General features: G+C 35.2%; 1 protein-coding gene across 1 annotated transcript; it reads left to right on the top strand.

Moving 5' to 3' along the window:
* The first annotated feature begins 485 nt into the window (after window positions 1-485).
* LOC128029057 (paired box protein Pax-3-A-like) lies at window positions 486-17323 on the top strand. The gene is made up of 9 exons (XM_052616530.1): window positions 486-838; window positions 1591-1826; window positions 2006-2132; window positions 2395-2556; window positions 9050-9249; window positions 9335-9500; window positions 9582-9766; window positions 14785-15025; window positions 16492-17323. The coding sequence occupies exons 1-9, from the start codon at window positions 754-756 to the stop codon at window positions 16524-16526; spliced, it is 1437 nt and encodes a 478-aa protein (XP_052472490.1). The 5' UTR covers window positions 486-753; the 3' UTR covers window positions 16527-17323.
* The last annotated feature ends 781 nt before the right edge of the window (window positions 17324-18104 follow it).

The following is an 18104-nucleotide window of genomic DNA, read 5'->3' as shown; positions in this document are numbered from 1 at the left end:
TGTGTGTGTGTGGATGAGTCGGAGAGTGTTAAATAACAGTCAATCTTTTTATTGAATAACTTTTTTGTTCATTTAAATTGATTCATTCTGTCTTTTCAGTTTTGAGTCTTTGATTTGTTGTATTATTAAATTATTTTTGCACGGTCATTATTATTATTATTATTATTATTATTATTATTATTATTATTAGTTATATTAAAACTTGTAACGATATTATAATTCTATATTTTATTTAGGATAGTGTTTACATGCCTGTCTTATATGTACATATTAGTATAATGTGATTATACATCATCATGCATCTACAGCAAGCCACTATCTCAGATCAGTCTCTGAAATCGACTTCCACTTTGGAACGTTGAGAGCAAAGTACTCCTTTGACCAATCAGCTCTCGGTTACGGGATCCTGTGGGCCAATCAGAGCGCGATGTTCGAGTAATAGACAAGAGGGACTCTGCAAACTCTTAGTAGTTCGAGAACTCGCGCTCATCCTAAACGTCTGATAATAACAATAGCGCTGCGATTATAATTCTCGTCACATGATGAAAACAATGATCAAGGAATACAAAAGAGAAGAGACGCAATTTGATTAATAACATTTATTTTCATCCTTTAGTACTTATTTTTCTGCTTTTCCTGGAGGGCTACAAAAAGATAATCGGAGTTTATAATTTTTGTTTTTAATCGTGGAATATTTACATGATTTTTTGAGCCTGCAAAAGAGCACTTTTATTGACCCCACTGCTCTGGAGCATGAGCGGCTTGGCAGGGAGCGTTCCCGGGATGATGCGTCCAACTCTCTCCCAAAACTACCCCCGCAGTGGCTTCCCGATGGAGGGTAAAATATTACATTAAATATGCACAATACAATTATGTAATTATATATTGGAAATGTGAGGCAAAGTGTGAACTATTTTTGGTATCTGGGTTGCATGGTTGCATGAGTTGTCTAACAACTGAAAACGGTGATGTTATTTCTCCCCCAAAAAAGTTTTGTTTGTAATTTAGCAAGTACATTTTTGTTAAAATGTAAATATTTTATTACAGTATTAAAATTTGTTAACTGTTGTTAGCCTACATTGTATTAATTACTTCTTAGAATTCTTGAAAAATAAATGTTCTTCAGTGATATATTGTGCTTCAGGTTCTTAGATGAAAAACAGTTCTTTAAAAAAGTTTTACTGTTAAAAAGGTTGTTTTAATCGGCATCATTCATGTTCTTCATTATTTTATTTTCCTCTGCCGCAAAAAAATCCTTTAGTTTCTACTCGATTGCATGAGTTCAGTGTTTCTCAATCAGTCATTCATTTCAAATAACTTTATCTTACATTTTAGTTTACTTACAATTTAAAGCAGCAATTGGGCTATATGACGGTTTATTGTGTTGTTGTTTTTATGTGTTTAGAAATACATGAATTTGTCAGCGAATTAAAGGCACATGGTATTTTAACTTTAATGGTCTTACACCAGAAGCACGCTAAAGTCATTTAGGAATAGTTATTATGCAGCATTATTATTTTTTGCTTTCTGTCATGTTTCTGCAATTATGTTACCTCTCCACTGTCATAATTTGAGTTGGCTTCGAAGCAGTGTCAACTCCGATGGGTCAGGGTCGAGTCAACCAGCTCGGAGGAGTTTTCATCAACGGCCGGCCTCTCCCGAACCACATTCGACATAAGATAGTGGAGATGGCCCATCACGGGATCCGGCCCTGCGTCATATCCCGCCAGCTCAGGGTCTCTCACGGCTGCGTCTCCAAAATCCTGTGCAGGTACCAGGAGACTGGATCCATCCGGCCTGGAGCCATCGGCGGGACTAAATCCAAGGTGAGGCCCTAGAGAGGTCTGGAAGTGCGGATCCATCTGAGCAGCTGGGCATGAGGATATTTTTCCAAGGTCGATGACTGACCGACAACAAGAATCAACATGAATTTGAAATAAGAGTCTTTCAATTGAATCAGGCACCTTGTTGACTGTTTTTATTTTATTCTTATTATTTTTAACAGACTACATCTCCAGATGTGGAGAAGCCCGTTGAGGGATATAAACGGGAAAAACCTGGAATATTCAGTTGGGAAATTCAGGATAAATTGCTCAAAGAGGGAATTTGTGAACGGAAAAACGTACCCTCAGGTATGCGTCAAACATGAAGAAAATATATATTACTACAGTGTTAAAAAAAAAAAAAAAACTTTTGAATTTACAGTTATTAGTCAACTTTTTTCATTTTTTGTGATATGCATAACATGTATAGTAAATACAGCAATAAACAATGCGTTTCTATTGGCTTTTAACCACTTGTCATCTAACCTTTGTGATGACTGTAACGTTTGGAAATGAAATGTATAGAATTGAAATGCACATTCCTATATTAAAAACTATAAAACATATTAAGAGCACTTATACATTCGGATCAACTCTTGTCCAGTGAGAGGCAGATGTGGGGCAGGAGGTGACGAGGAAGAGGAGGAGGATGAAGAGGAGGAGGAGAAGCGCGAGCAGGAAGAACACGCGCGCAGGAGCGGACACAGCATCGAGGGGATTCTTGCAGACAGATGTGAGTGGATCCTACAAACTCTTTAACAGGTTGTAGAAATAACTGTGACTGATCTGGAGTTGTTGGATTTTTTTATGAATATTTATATGGCTTGAAACCCTTGGGGCCTATAATGGTGATGCACACTTTTAATGAGTGTTTCAATGAGAGAGTCATTAAAGCCATAGCAAAAGGAAAAAATTAGCCTACACTACCAGACAAAAGCAATCTTTTGAAAGGTGTGCTTGAAAATGCTTGTAAAGCTTTATGCATTAATATAAATTGTTTCCAAGTATGAATTTTTAAGCAAAATTCTTTCTTTCTTTCTTTTTTTTTTTAAAATGAACAGACTGGATAATGAAGGACAGCAGGGCAACAAGTCTCTAGAAGTATCACAGGATGCACTTTATGAAGTTGGCTGTTTTCATTCGTTTAAAGTTTCTTGGTCAGTGCATAATTGGCATTTTTAATTTGTGCTATTTCATAGTTTCGATGACTTTGTTATTTGTATGACTTTATGAATTCATTATATGCAAAGAGGAGCCCAAACGTTTGATTAGTAGTTTATAACGCAGAAATATAAAGAAAAATGTGGTGCATTGACTTGTAATATTTCTAATGTATTAACTAATTTATTTGCATTAATGATGAGATAGATTTACTGATGATCAATAACCAATAATAAATCTTAAGTATATTAATAAGTATAATGCAACAGGCATGAGGGAAGGGGGAGAAAAAAGCCACCAAACATGTTGGAAATCTGTTTAATGTGGCCACAATGATAGATTCATTCTGCAGAGTCAATGATGATCTTAAATGGAGTTCTACATTTCACTTAAAATAGTAAAAAAGAGAAAATATAGCCTAAGTTATGTAGATAATCCATAAAAAAGGGTTAAAAAAAAACTCACTTTCCTGTCATTGCAAACCAACATGACCTTTCTTTTCTGTTCTCTGAAGGAGAAATTATCCTAAATATTAAAATATGACAACACAATGAATTAAGAAAGGATATCATAGCATTTCTGTGCATAGAGGCCTCAGAGGAATCAAAAGGAACAAAAGTTGATGAAGAACAGTGGTAGAGAGTCTATTTTTGCCCTCTTGCTGTCTATTGGCCGATAGCAGAAGTGACTGATGTTTTGCTGTTCTGTAATGATATTTAATGAGCTAACAGTCTGTCCCTGCGTGACTAATTAAGGTGAACGTTATTTGACCGCCTCTAATGCCCTGCTAACACCACTTCAGCTCCCTAAATAATACTGATTGGGATGCAGCGTCACTCTTAACGGTGATGGGAGTTTATTAAAGGCTGTTCCATCAAAAGGGACCAGTGTTCTCCTAGGCTGTTACTTCATGGCCCGGAGCGGCGGTCACAATGGGGGCAAGCCTCTCGTCATGTGCGCTGCCACAAAGTCAGTCCGTCACGCTTTGCCCGTCTCACGATCCAAGAATGACGAGTTGCCCGAGCCGTTTAAATCAGGCTCTTTATTTGAACTTCACTTTCATCTTGTCAATGAGTCAAACATGCCTTGCTCTTTTTCTCCTCTGTCCTCCTCATGCCCTGTTCTACCTCTCTTGGCCTGGGGCACATTTTCGGTTGATATCTGTGGGCCGTTGTCAGTCCCTTCTATTCCCACCGCCCCTCCTTTTCTGGGAGACACAGACAGGCAAGTTGAGTTCAGTATTTACACCCTTCTTTTGAACCCTTTCCTTCATACTGTCTCCATATATCATCTTTAAGACTGCAGGGAGTCTTATGACACCTGGCTGTTGCTGTCCCTCCTCTTATCCCAGCGAACAAAAATATGTTTTTTAAACATTTTTCTAATGTTCCCAATATTAAAACACAATTTTTAAATGTTCTCTCTCATAAAAAAAAAAAAAAAAAATCTATTAAGTTCTATTTTAACATTTCACAAAAATTATGGGAATGTTTCCCCCGTTAAACTATTAAAATTATATTTCTGAACGTTCTCTATTCTAAAACAAACATTTTTATTTTATTTTTATGCTTAAACATTTTTTATGCAAAAAAACATGAAGAGAACGTTCCACTTTATCATTCTGCAAACATTATAAGAAGGTAACCTTTTAATGTTCTCTGATCCATCTGAAAGTAATAACATTTAAATAGTAACATTTAAAAATGTTAAACAAACATGCAACTAGATAAAAAAACGTATGCATAAATAATGTTTTTGACTGAAAATATTAATAAAGACCAATGTTCTGTTAACATAACAGAAATCATTTTTGTTCATAACTTCTAGAGACCTTGCCAGAACATTGCACAAATTTCTGAGAATGTTCCCTGTTCGCTTCCTGGCATGCAATGTGTCCTGGTGGAACAGATATATTTAGTATGCTCAAACAGAAAATCATTTTGAGAAACATATTTAGAAAAGTGTAAAATGATTGATACTACTATAATATGCATATATGCACATGCCGCCAAACATATGCATATGCACAAACATGCAAACACACGCATGGATGCAAACACGTACACATGCATACATAAACTGTGCCAACTGGCCCAGTGTGGGATGTTTGTGTGGCACCATAGTGTGTGCAGTCAGCGCGTCGTAATTCAACAAACAAACACAAGCACAAAAACACAAATGCACCACCAAATCCAACTCCACAAAAGGAAACTTTGTCAATGCAAACTTGGCTAGATGAAGCCTGGCCTTAAAATCTGGAGGAGGAGTAACAGGTGCAAATCTGGTCTTGGGTTAGGAATAAAAAATGAGTGAAATGATTGCTAAAGAGGAGTATTTTGTTGGAAATTGAAATATTAAAGCATACTTTGCATCCACACAGAGTGTGACAGACAGCAAGAGGAGTACAGTTGGGTGGACAATTATGGGAAATCCCCCAAACAAAACTGTCTCCATTGTGTCCAGCGCACAGTGTCAGGGTCAGCAGACTTAGGAATCTGTGAAGCCTGAAGGCAAAACTACAGTGTGCATGTCAGTTAGGACACAGACAGCACGAAAACAACACTGAGAGAGTTCAGGGAGGTTGCTTTTTTTATTGGATAGTTGATAAGTGAGCTTATAAGACTTAAGAATGAAAACATGAATCAACTCACCTAATCACAGTCACAAAGTGCAGTTTCTTGCTGAGCTTGTTTAAAAAAATATGGTGTATTGTTTACAAACATTTGTCTGAATATGTGTTTTCATTTGTCATTTGTTTGATCTCAGTGGTCAAAGGTCACTCTGGTGTATGTTTAGAGTGACAAGTGACAACTTCCTGTTTTAACTCTACTCCCTTCACCATAAAGGCACCAACTACTCACTATGTAAATACTAGCATATTAATCTAGTGCTTTTTCTGTAGTAAGTGTATAATATGCAATTTGAGTCTTTACTGTACTTTTGATCAATTTAATGCATCTTTGGCTGAATAAACGTATTTAATTTAACTTTTGAACGGTAGTATAAGATAACACATTTTTGCAGAAACTTGGATTAAAAATGCAAAATAATAATCTCTAATTAATTACTTGAAGCCAAGTGTCATGAAGCCATATCATGCACCATTAAATGTTTTTAGTTAAACATGCTGTTTCGCACTCTAGCTTCTTTACCAAAAGCCGCACAACCAAAAAACATATCAAAAGTGACTCGAGAGCAAAGCAAAAGAAGCTAAACAGATGAAGAGCACATTTGGTTCAGAGCTGGAACGTGTGGTTGTTTGAGGGCAGCTGCGAGGGTCACAGTTGCTCTTTAGCAAGTCAAGTCCTCCCTCTGTTTCTCTCTGTTCCTAAACGCTGGGGGGCAGATGGGCCCACGAGCTGTCACTCATCCTTTCTGTCTCCGGCATCTGTTAGTTCTCTATGTACTGCTTAATGTGGACGGGCAGTCACTCAGCCAACCTCGGCGCTGAAAAGGCGAGACGCTGCATTAGTTCCCAAGCTTTCTTTTGTGTATGTCTTTGTCTTTCTTTTTTGGCCGTCATATCATTGGCTCAATTAGCTCTCTTCATTACCTGCCCCCAAGAGAATCGCTCTCTCTCACACACACAGACTAACTCTACACATGCACATATGGTTTTATCCTGACCCGAACCAAATGCTGCTGGATATGCGCTCGCTGTCCTGCAGTATTAATGAAACTCCTTAGGTGGATTCTGTGTACTTGAATGCATGAGGTGAATGGGCTCAGGGTGATATTTCGCCTCTGAATATTGAATTTAAGCGACGAGGGATCAGAGGTCAAGAGAAATGGCAGATGGAGGTGCTTTTAGTGACCGCACCGTTTACATAGCGGAGGGCTAAAATATCTTAAAACACATACTCATGCACACTACACGCTAACTTTACATGCCAAAGCCCTGAAAGCACACACATACACACTCTGTGTATTTACAGAAGGCAGAATATCTCTAGATCCCTCATTTCCATGACGTTTGGGTTTTGATTGTGCGTGTGTTTAGAAGCCTGTGGTCTGTATTCTTCTGCCTGAATTAAACTGTTTACTCTTTGGTTCTGTTTATTCACTTGCCTTGATTCTCATTCAGTCATCAAAAATATAAAAATGAAATGCTTGCTTATTTGCTACCACATCATCAGATGTCAAAAATGAACACTGGCACCATTTACTCACCCTTATGTTCCAATATTTTTTTTTCCATACAGTTGGCAAGTTCCTAAAATGACAAAAAGCAAAATAAAAGTATCAAAAGTAGTTCATGCAACTACATTTCAAGTCTCCTGAAGATTTTTTGTGAAGAACTTGGTGTCATTGTTCAATCTCCTCTGGTCTCAAATCTCAATTTTTGAAACTTGGTTTGACAAAGCAGTCAAAATGCCTAAATAGACAGACAGCATCATAAACGCAAAGTAGTCCATGTGCACTGTATTTAATATTTTCTTAGATTCACAAATTCATAATCGTTCTTCACTGATTCTGGTGTCAAATCTCATTTGAGATTGCATTTTTTAACTTGCCACCTTGCGATCCCTCTTAATGATGTGAGAACCAAAGCTATTTAGGATCAGTCATGTCTAGAGCATATTTACACAGACAAACATAATAAAAAAATTATTACAAATCAGCCCAGAAGATCACAGCCACCTAGTTGAGCATTAACCTAAAATGTAGTAAAAAATATTGTATAATATAATATAAAAACTTAATATATACTTTAAATTCACCCTAAATGCATTAGGTTACACCAACAAAACCTAAGTGTTTATTTAAGGGTTAGATTACATATAAATAACAAAACATTACTAAATTTAATAATCACAGATTATCGCTTTCATCCTAAAATAAACAGAATCTTGCATGCTTTCTTTTGTGTTTCACGGTATCTGATGAGAAAGCTTTGGTTGAACCATTCCTTGAAAGTTGTTTATGTGAGTGCACAGCAAAAGAAACCCCACAGAGGATCATTATTCAGAGCACTGTCCACATCCCAAGATTCAGGTGCTTCTGCACTATTTCTAAAAGGGATTTTGAAGAGATTGAGCACTTGAACTACCGTTTTATTACAGACAAGGAATTACTGTGTGACACATAAATAAACCTGGGTCTGAAGCGTTTCAAGAAAAGATGTGAAGAAGCTCTCCACAAAAACACTGTATTATTAAAAATAAGTAAAAGCTGCGAAAACGTTTTGGTTCTTCTACAAATTGAAAAGCATATTCTGTGCTTCTGCTTGTTCATTTTTGTGTGTATTTTCTACATTAGGTTTATGACACTAACAATTGTTTTAGTGGGGATTTGCCATTACCCACTACTGTTTCCAAAATACTAGACAAAACCTAATCCAATTAAAAAAATAAACAATTACAAATTATTAAACACACATATGCGCATATGTTTTTCAATAATGTTTATGTATTTTTAAAAATTGGATTTGAAGAGACCGAAGAGTTTTGATACTTTTGAAGAGATAGAGCATTGAATTTTTAATCTATATAAAATTATATAACCATGTATGAACATTATGTAATATACAATATATTTCTTACATTTTACATATATATATATATATATATATATATATATATATATATAAAATAAAATACAGTTAAAAATATATTCAAAATCTTAAAATATACATATTTCAGATATTTTATTTTCTTAAATTATATTTATAGTACATATTTAGATATTTAGGAAATTATATAATGTATAAAAATAATATCTACATAATCCAATATTCTAAATAAACCGCATAAAAATAACATTTTTATATCTTAATTACATTATGCAAAAAATGCATCTGTGTTTCAGTGATATTTCAGTTTCCAAAATACTAGAAAAAAACATAAAATAAAAGTAAACGTAAAATATTTATTTATTACTTTCTATATATGTATATTTATTCATTATATATACTGTGTGTGTATGTATATATATATATATATATATATATATATATATATATATATATATATATATATATATATATACCTATAATGTGTGTTTGTGTGTGTGTGTATAATGTATAAAAATTCAAATTTCATTCTTTGCATGTGTGTGTGTTTCAGCGAGTCCATCTGATGAAGGTTCAGATGTGGAATCGGAGCCCGATCTGCCGCTGAAAAGGAAACAGCGTCGCAGTCGGACGACGTTCACAGCCGAACAGCTGGAGGAGCTGGAGACAGCTTTCGAACGCACACATTACCCTGATATCTACACCAGAGAAGAGCTCGCTCAGAGAGCCAGACTCACTGAGGCACGAGTGCAGGTACAGACACACCCCATACACCTGCCGAAACAACAGACAGAATCCAAAACTATTTCATTACACTCCTACATGTGTCTTTTCTCAGGTGTGGTTCAGTAACAGACGAGCTCGCTGGAGGAAGCAAGCGGGAGCCAATCAGCTCATGCCGTTCAATCACCTGACCCCCGGTGGTTTTTCACATGCGGCGATGTCCAGTCTCTCCCCGTATCAGCTGTCAGAGAGCACGTACCCACCCACTGGCCTTTCTCAAGGTAAACATGTCGGATTCACATCCACTTTGCCATATCAAATCTTTCTGGATAGATTCTATTAATAACTGTATGTGTTCTCAGATTCGAGTCCTGTCCACAGACCTCATCCGCTGCCTGCAGGCCATCAGACTTCTGGAGGGGCGGGGCCAGAGGGCGGGGCTTCCTACTGTCTCTCCAGTCGCCATGGTTATGCAGGATATTCACATACATTTGGACCTCATAACAGTCACGCCAACTCTGCCATTAACAATGGACTGTCTTCTCAGGTAATTAAGACTTTCAGTTGTTTAAACGGCTGAATGTAATTTCTAAGAATGCTCAGTTTTTAGATAGTGAGTTGTCAGGCTTTGTTTGTCACATGAATCTGAAGTTTAAACTGAGTAAAGCCTCAAATGTCAACTTGTCCCTCATTTTGCATACAGGAACACAATTATCATGGAAGTCTAGACAAGTGTTCAGCATCACAAATGCACATTTAACATAAAATCATGTTCATGTTTTAAAAGTGTTTCCAGGATGCTTAAAAATTGTGTCTGTGTATGATAAAATCACTTAAAGTTTTTCTTTCATGCAATGAAAATCTGAAAATTTATACCTGATATTTCATATGTATATACATTACTTCCAGTATACATTTTTTTATATTTAACAATGTAAAGTTATTTATAATATTAGAATATTCATGTAATTATAATATATGCAATTTAATGAATAATATTTATAAATGTTTAGAATATTTAATTTAATATTCATATTTCTTTTTTTTTTAAATCTAAACATTTTCTGGTGGAAAAATTCAAAATGTATTTATTTATTTCATCATTTAATTACTTATATGCATACACATCCAAAGAAAAAAAAATCTTCTTAATGAAATATTTATTTATTTATTTATATGAATCTTTATTAATTTAACAATTTAATTATTTAAATTAATTGATTTAATTTTTTTTCCATTTCTTTATTTTATATATAATTAAAAAAAATGTCTGAATTATTTGTGGTTCTTGGCAGAACGATCAAACCTAAACCTAGCACATTTTTTGAGATTTTAAAAACAGCATAAAAAAATGTGATAAATGATATTTAGTTAGTCAGCTAAACCCTTAAATGTTAAAAGCATGCAGCTGAAAGTGACTCAGTGGACGGTGCAGTGGATCCCAGCTGTTGAACCACAGGTGAGTGTCAGTTTGATGAATCTGGCTTCTGTAGAAACTATTACACACTTCAAGACAACACATTACGCAGATAAATTCCACAAGCCATTTTTCACTCGGTTGTCTTTAGCTTTCCGCTGGACCGTGCAAACGCAGCACAGAACACACAGAAACACTGACACCGCTCTGTGTGAGAGATAGATGACTGACCTCCACATGCTTCTCATTTGTTAAAGGAGCGCACCAAAGCCTCAAGAACCCTGACAGACAGCGATGTATTACAGGTCTGACGTGTGTGAATGTAGTGTGGAGTGAGTCTGGAGCAGTCTCACATTCTCGTGTCATCGTCCACAGTGCTAATACATGAAAAATGCTGTTAAGATTCAAAGCATCCTGGTGCAGTATTGAGATGGATGTTTTAATCTTCACACTGTAACATATATATATATATATATATATATATATATATATATATATATATATATTATGTTTTTTTTTAAGAAACAAACACTTTTATTCAGCAAGCATGCATTAAATTGATCAAAAGTGACAGTAAAATATTTATAATATAAATAATTTTGTGTGTAACATCCCACTGCCAAACTCTACTCGAGCCATTGAGCAGCACATCTATTTTATATAATATCCAGAAAGTATGTTTGTAACTAGGTGTTATTTTTGTTATTTTAAGTAGAGTGCTAAATTTTCTCAAACTCATGAAGGAAACCTTCCAGAGCTTTGGAAACATAATTCCATCATGGATTCGGCACACGTCACTCCCTGCTCCTCTGTTGGAAATGGTTTAAGCGAGACCATGTGCGTGACCGTGTGTGTGTGTGTGTGTGTGTGTGTGTGTGCTGCAGTGTTTTAACTGAATGCACTGGAGTAATAGGATCCTGTAGCCTGGGAGACATGCTTTTCTCTCTCTGTTTCTATGTGAAGGTGCTTATTTGGTGCAGCAACTTGAGTGTGTGTTTATTTTAGCCATCTTTCTGTTGGTAGATTCAATTAGGCTTCAGGAACTTTTACTCCCCAGAGCACACATGCAACATTCCTCAACTGCAGCACAGTGTTTTCAAGAGTAAACAGTAATGAGTACACACACCTTAATGCACACACACACACACACACACACACACACACACACACACACACACACACACACACACACACACACACGCGACACTGCCCTCTGGCTCTGTTCTAGTTCAAGAATCAGATTAAACAATCCTCAAATTCAATTATTTTTTTGCCTGATCAATTGCAGGTCACAGATGTCTAGAGATATGCATCTGCATTTGTGTGTGTGTGTGTTATTTTAAAAATACAGTCACAGCTAAAGGCCAACATACCGTATCTCAAGTCTCTTGTTGTTTTCATGAAAACTTAAATGAAAACCAATACAAACTCTGTTTTTGAAACTGAGGGGATTGTGGGTAAAATTAGCTTGTAAAAAAAGCAGATTTGATGTTTAGAAGAAAATCTCATGTACTTACATGAAACTTACTTATATTCGATACAGAATAATATATATATATATATAGGGGCGGATATTGATGGGGTGGTGAGAAGGGGGCAGGAATTTTTGAGGGGTGGCAACATATGGCAGACGTATATATACTGAATTTAGTCACAGTTATCACAGTTTGATGATAAATATATGTGCACACTACAAAAGGACACAGGCTATCATTTACAAACTTAATCTCATGCAATCACAGTTCATATAAGAAAAAGTGACCATACCCCATAAGCACCACCACACTCACTAATGCATACAGTATGCATCGACATGTTATTAAGAGCATTATAAAAGGTTCAGTTTTATCAATATGTCAATTTATTATAAGAAACACAAGATTTTAATAGCCAATGACATTTCAAGCTGGGGAGACTCAACTGATTTTCTACAGTTTAGTGTTAATCATCATCTAACTCAACCAGTCAAGAGCTACATTTAGCCTTAGATGTTATATGAACATGGTCCCTGAAGCATAGGTTTTATTAGCTGACAATAATAATAAATAAATAAACATTATAGGCACAATAAAAAAAAAATCAACATTATAGGCACAAAATCATGTGTCAATATAGTGAAGAGCTGAAAACACCACGCGCGTGTGTGGGTGTGTGTGTAGTAGAGCACACATTCCCAGAGACGTGTATAACAACACCTTAAGGGTTCCTCAAATATGATGATGGAAAAAAACACCTACAATAGGGGTGAAAAAAGAACTTTAATCAAATAAAAAACTAAATGAATAAATTGTATTATTTACAAATCAAAATTGTAGCTCTCGACATTTACCTGTGGCTATAACTTTATTATGACTCTAATTTATTTTATATTCTCAAGCATTCAGAAATCATGCAAAAGGAAACTAAGCAGTTTTACTATGATAAAACCATGGTTTATTTTTGTAAGGGTTGTGATATGCACGTTTTTTGTTGAAGAAATTATAAAGGCTGTGTCATCAAAAAAGTGGCCAAAACTGAAATATTAAGTGAATATGAATTAAATGTTTGGTCAGTAGCCTAAACAAAGATTTGATTGTCCTGTAAGTGTAACAGTAGCAATCACATGTCATTTGTAATAACATGTACATAAATTTTGTATGTGCCTACATTATGTATTTTAACAGTGTTATTATTAACCAATCATTATTGCTTAATTATTTTTTTATATAATGCATTTTAAGCCATTTTAAAGGCTATTGATGGCTTAGGTCTGTTTTTATAGCAACAACAACAACAACAACAACAAAAATATTACAGTTTATTAATTCTTTGTAAATGATTAGAGTTTGGGTAATGCGAATCATTTGAGTCAGTTCGGGAGTTCAAAGCGGATTCGCGAATCATTTGAGTCAGTTCGGGAGTTCGTAGCAGGATCGCGAATCATTTGAGTCAGTTCGGGAGTTCGGAGCGGGTTCGCGAATCATTTGAGTCAGTTTGGGAGTTCAAAGCGGATTCGCGAATCATTTGAGTCAGTTCGGGAGTTCGTAGCAGGATCGCGAATCATTTGAGTCAGTTCGGGAGTTCGGAGCGGGATCGTGAATCATTTGAGTCAGTTCGGGAGTTCGGAGCGGGTTCGCGAATCATTTGAGTCAGTTTGGGAGTTCAAAGCGGATTCGCGAATCATTTGAGTCAGTTCGGGAGTTCGTAGCAGGATCGCGAATCATTTGAGTCAGTTCGGGAGTTCGGAGCGGGTTCGCGAATCATTTGAGCCAGTTTGGGTATCGCAAATCATTTGAGTCAGTTTGGGAGTTCGGAGCGGGATCGTGAATCATTTCAGTCAGTTCGGGAGTTCAAAGCGGGTTCGCGAATCATTTGAGTTAGTTTCTCGATCGCGAATCATTCGAATCAGTTCGGGAGTTCGTAGCGGGATCGCGAATCATTTGAGTCAGTTATGGGGATCGCGAATCATTCGAATCAGTTCGGGAGTTCGTAGCGGGATCGCGAATCATTTGAGTCAGTTATGGGGATCGCGAATCATTTGAATCAGTTCGAGAGTTCGGAGCGGGATCACGAATCACGAAATATTCGTGCTTGTAAATTTTCAAATTGGCCATAACCTTTAATTCGTTGCTGCCAACGGGTAGATCCGCCACTGTATATATATATATATATATATATATATATATATATATATATATATATATATATATATATATATATATATATATATATATATATATATATATATTAAACAAAGCATTAAAATGAGTTAATTTTTATGTTTATTACATTTTACATTTCAGTTTGGAGGGAAATATTTTGTGCTTCTGACTATATCATACATTTATATTTTCATTTAGAGTTCAATTACGATTCAAATATTTAATATTTTAAATTATTTATAATTTGATAGATATTAAATCAAATACACAAAACTGTCACTGGTTAATTATATCTATGTGTTGTATTTAGTATCTTAAATGCAATGTATTTTGACCTTTTGATCAGTATTAGGATCATATGAGCAGTAAAAGTCCTGACTGGAGCATGCTCATGTTCAGTGCATTCGCTGTGTTTCTGGATGCACTAATCCCAATCTCACACACTAATATAATAAATATGTGAATTAGTTTGAGCGAGGCTGATATCTCTGATCTGTTTCTCTTTAGGTTATGGGACTCATAAGCCCAGCTGGAGTTTCTCCTCAGACTCAGGCTGAGTTTTCTCTGTCGTCTCTCAGCGGTGCTCTGGATTCGGGTGGATCGGTCAGCAGCAGCTGTTCTCAGCACATGGAGCCACTGTCCAGTCTACCTGCCCTCTCCAACCTGCCCAACTCACAGACCTACATCCAGGCCTCCTTCTACAGCGTGGAGCACAGCGCCCCCTACCAGTACAGCCAGTACGGACAAAGTAAGGTCATTATTACTGTCAGTCCACTTCATCCTTTTATTTGACTCATGGGTTACTTATTTGTGTCTTAGCAAGTGAGTGAGTGAGCTAGCGAGTCTTAGTTAGTGATGTGCACTTATATCTGGACTGCTGTGTTTAATTAAGGGTTGCATCATTTGCTGATAGCACACTGTACCTGTCTTCTGTGCTTCATTTTCTGTTAACTTTTTACCATTTTTACTCAATAAACATCGTAAAAATTAATTGTAATAATAATATAAAATTATAAATATATAAAAATATAAAATTGTTTTAATACCTTTAAGTTGCTTATACCAGAAGATCTTAAAAACAGCTTGATCAGTATTATAAAATTTTGCGCATACTGTACCAACTTTATTAACATGTATAAATACAAATTTCTATGTAGTTACATTTATATATTGTATATATTTATATAGAATTACATTTATATATTAAAATATATAAAAGCTAAATATTAGTGCTGTCAATTAAATGCGATTACATAAAAAATAAATTGTTTATGTAATATATGTATGTGTACTTTGTATATTTATTATGAATATATAAACACACACACACATGTATTTTGAAAATGTTAACATATTAACATATATTATATATATATAAACATTACATATTTTTCTTAAATATATACATGCATGTGTTTATATTTACATATACATAATAAATATACACATTATACACACATATATTATGTAAACAAATATATATATATATAAAATAATCACTCATTGCAACAGTTAAAAAATTAAATAAATTCAATCTCAAAATAAGTCTCTAAATGTAGCATAATGATAATTTTACATTAAAATAACATTTCAGGAAAATCAACAACAGTTTACTCTCTGATTGCTAATATTGCATTAGTGAAAAATTGTCATCAAGTTATATATTTTGTGTATGTATTTGTATCTGTGTTTACAACTTCGAATATGTTGCTACACTCATCATTAAGTTAATCATTTCATTTTTGTGAATGACTTCAAAACTGAGGTGATTTCACTCCGGAATACGGTTCGTTCATGACCTGAACAAATAATAAAAGGGTAAAAGGCTTGACACACACATCAGAGGCTGGCTGTAGTGTATGTGATGTGAGGAGGTCTGATTGTGTGTGTGTGTGTGAATGTCATGGTTGGATCCTAATCTCCTGTGGCAGGATCATGATGAGAAGCAGCTGTGCTTGTCTAACTCACTATCCACAGCTCGTACAGTTACTCTCCGATCAAATGGACGCTGCACAAATACAGCAGCTCTTCTTAAAGTGCAGGCTCAGACTGATTGTTGTGTCAAATGGACGACACATGCTTTCTTTTGGAGTTCAACGGCTGCAATAAGTCATGCAAACATTATCGGAACATATATTACTATGATGCATATTAAATATGAAATCATTTCACATTATTAATAAATTATGCTCTTTACATCTGAATTTCTTCCAGATTCCTTTCATTATCTGAAGCCTGAAATCGCCTGAACGAGTCGTGCAGCTAAAGGAGTGTTGACATAAAGTCCCAAAGTCCTGGAAAGAAGGTTTTCTACAGAAGAGTAATGCAGACAAGAGATACAAACTCTTGGCAATAAAAATACAACTTCTTTACCACTGGATGGCACAGCCGGCAGATGAGAAGATCTCAAACATTCCCTTGAACTCATCTTCAAAAGCCCTTCCAGCAGAATTATCCACAATCACCAAAAAAACACAACAAGACAAGCTGAATCGAAACAGAAAGAGATGTTTTTCACTGAGAAACATGTTGAAGTGCAATATAAAAACATACGAGACATTCACGGCCACTTATGAGGCCAGACGACAGCGCTGAGCTAGATATGTGTTGTGATTAAAAGACAAATGTTTTGTAGCTGACAATGAACTTTTCTCATGCATTCCTTGAATTATATTTTTGTTTTATTTTTTAAATGAGGGACGACTGGAAGATTATACAGTATTTGGGAACTTGGGAATTCAAAATCATTCTTGTTTGATTATACAACTCAGAAATAATTCCTATAGCGGTGCTAAAAGGTGCACTCACTGTGAAAATGACTTATTTTTTAGCATTTGATATATGTTTAAGACTGCAATATAAATTTGGTCGTCCCCAATAACACTTGTAATTGCACCAATAACACCTAATGTTTTTCCTTCTCGTCAAGAGATGGTAAAACACTAAAAGTGCTCAATTATCCTGATGATACAGCCACGACAACGCTGGATGTTTTGTATTAATTTATTTTGTATGTGTGTGTGAATGTATATCTGTATCCTCCAGATATTTTGCGTAATTAAATCATTCATTGTATGATAATAAACCTTGTTTGTGTGTTTATGCAATGAGCTATATACATTTGGGAACAAAGCCTTCATTTCAACGCTTTTGCAGATATTGGCAATTGCTAAATTTATTTATGGCTTTAAAACAAAAAAAGGGTTACAATGTTTAAGGGTTAGCATGAATTTTAGGTTTTGAATTAGTTGTTATAGTTAACTAAAACTTAAACTATATATAAAAAACAAAGTTAAAATAATGAAATAAACACAATAAAAATGCACAAAATGTAAATTTAAATAGAAAATTATAATAATAAAATCTAATTTTAATAATGTTTAATAATATTTTATTTCAGATGGTTGCCATTTGTGGTTTTAATTTAGTTTAACTTAATACTAAAATGCTGCTTAAATAACTGAATAAAAATTAGATATATATTTGAAAAATTATACATGCAATAAAATATTAAGAAAAACTATAACTGTATGTCATTATAATTAATTTGACATAAAAGCAGCAGAATTTAGCACGCGGGTGTGATCTCTCACACATCTGTCTACAGTCACAGCTAACGCTTCACTCTTTCCAGGATGATTCACGTCTCTGTTCCTCCTCTGCTGATCAAACGCTTCACCTGTGCCTCTAGCCAACACTGAAAAACCTCCTCAAACACAGAGAGACAGATGCTATTTTATTTCACTCTCTCTTTCTCTCTCTCTCTCAGAAGCTTCTTTTGAGCCTCTGTCTTGCCCTGTTCGTGCCAACCTTCAAACAGCGTCCTC

The sequence above is a fragment of the Carassius gibelio genome, chromosome A15 (assembly GCF_023724105.1).
Source record: "Carassius gibelio isolate Cgi1373 ecotype wild population from Czech Republic chromosome A15, carGib1.2-hapl.c, whole genome shotgun sequence".
Lineage (NCBI taxonomy): Eukaryota > Metazoa > Chordata > Actinopteri > Cypriniformes > Cyprinidae > Carassius > Carassius gibelio.
This window is presented reverse-complemented; position numbering and strand designations above follow the sequence as displayed.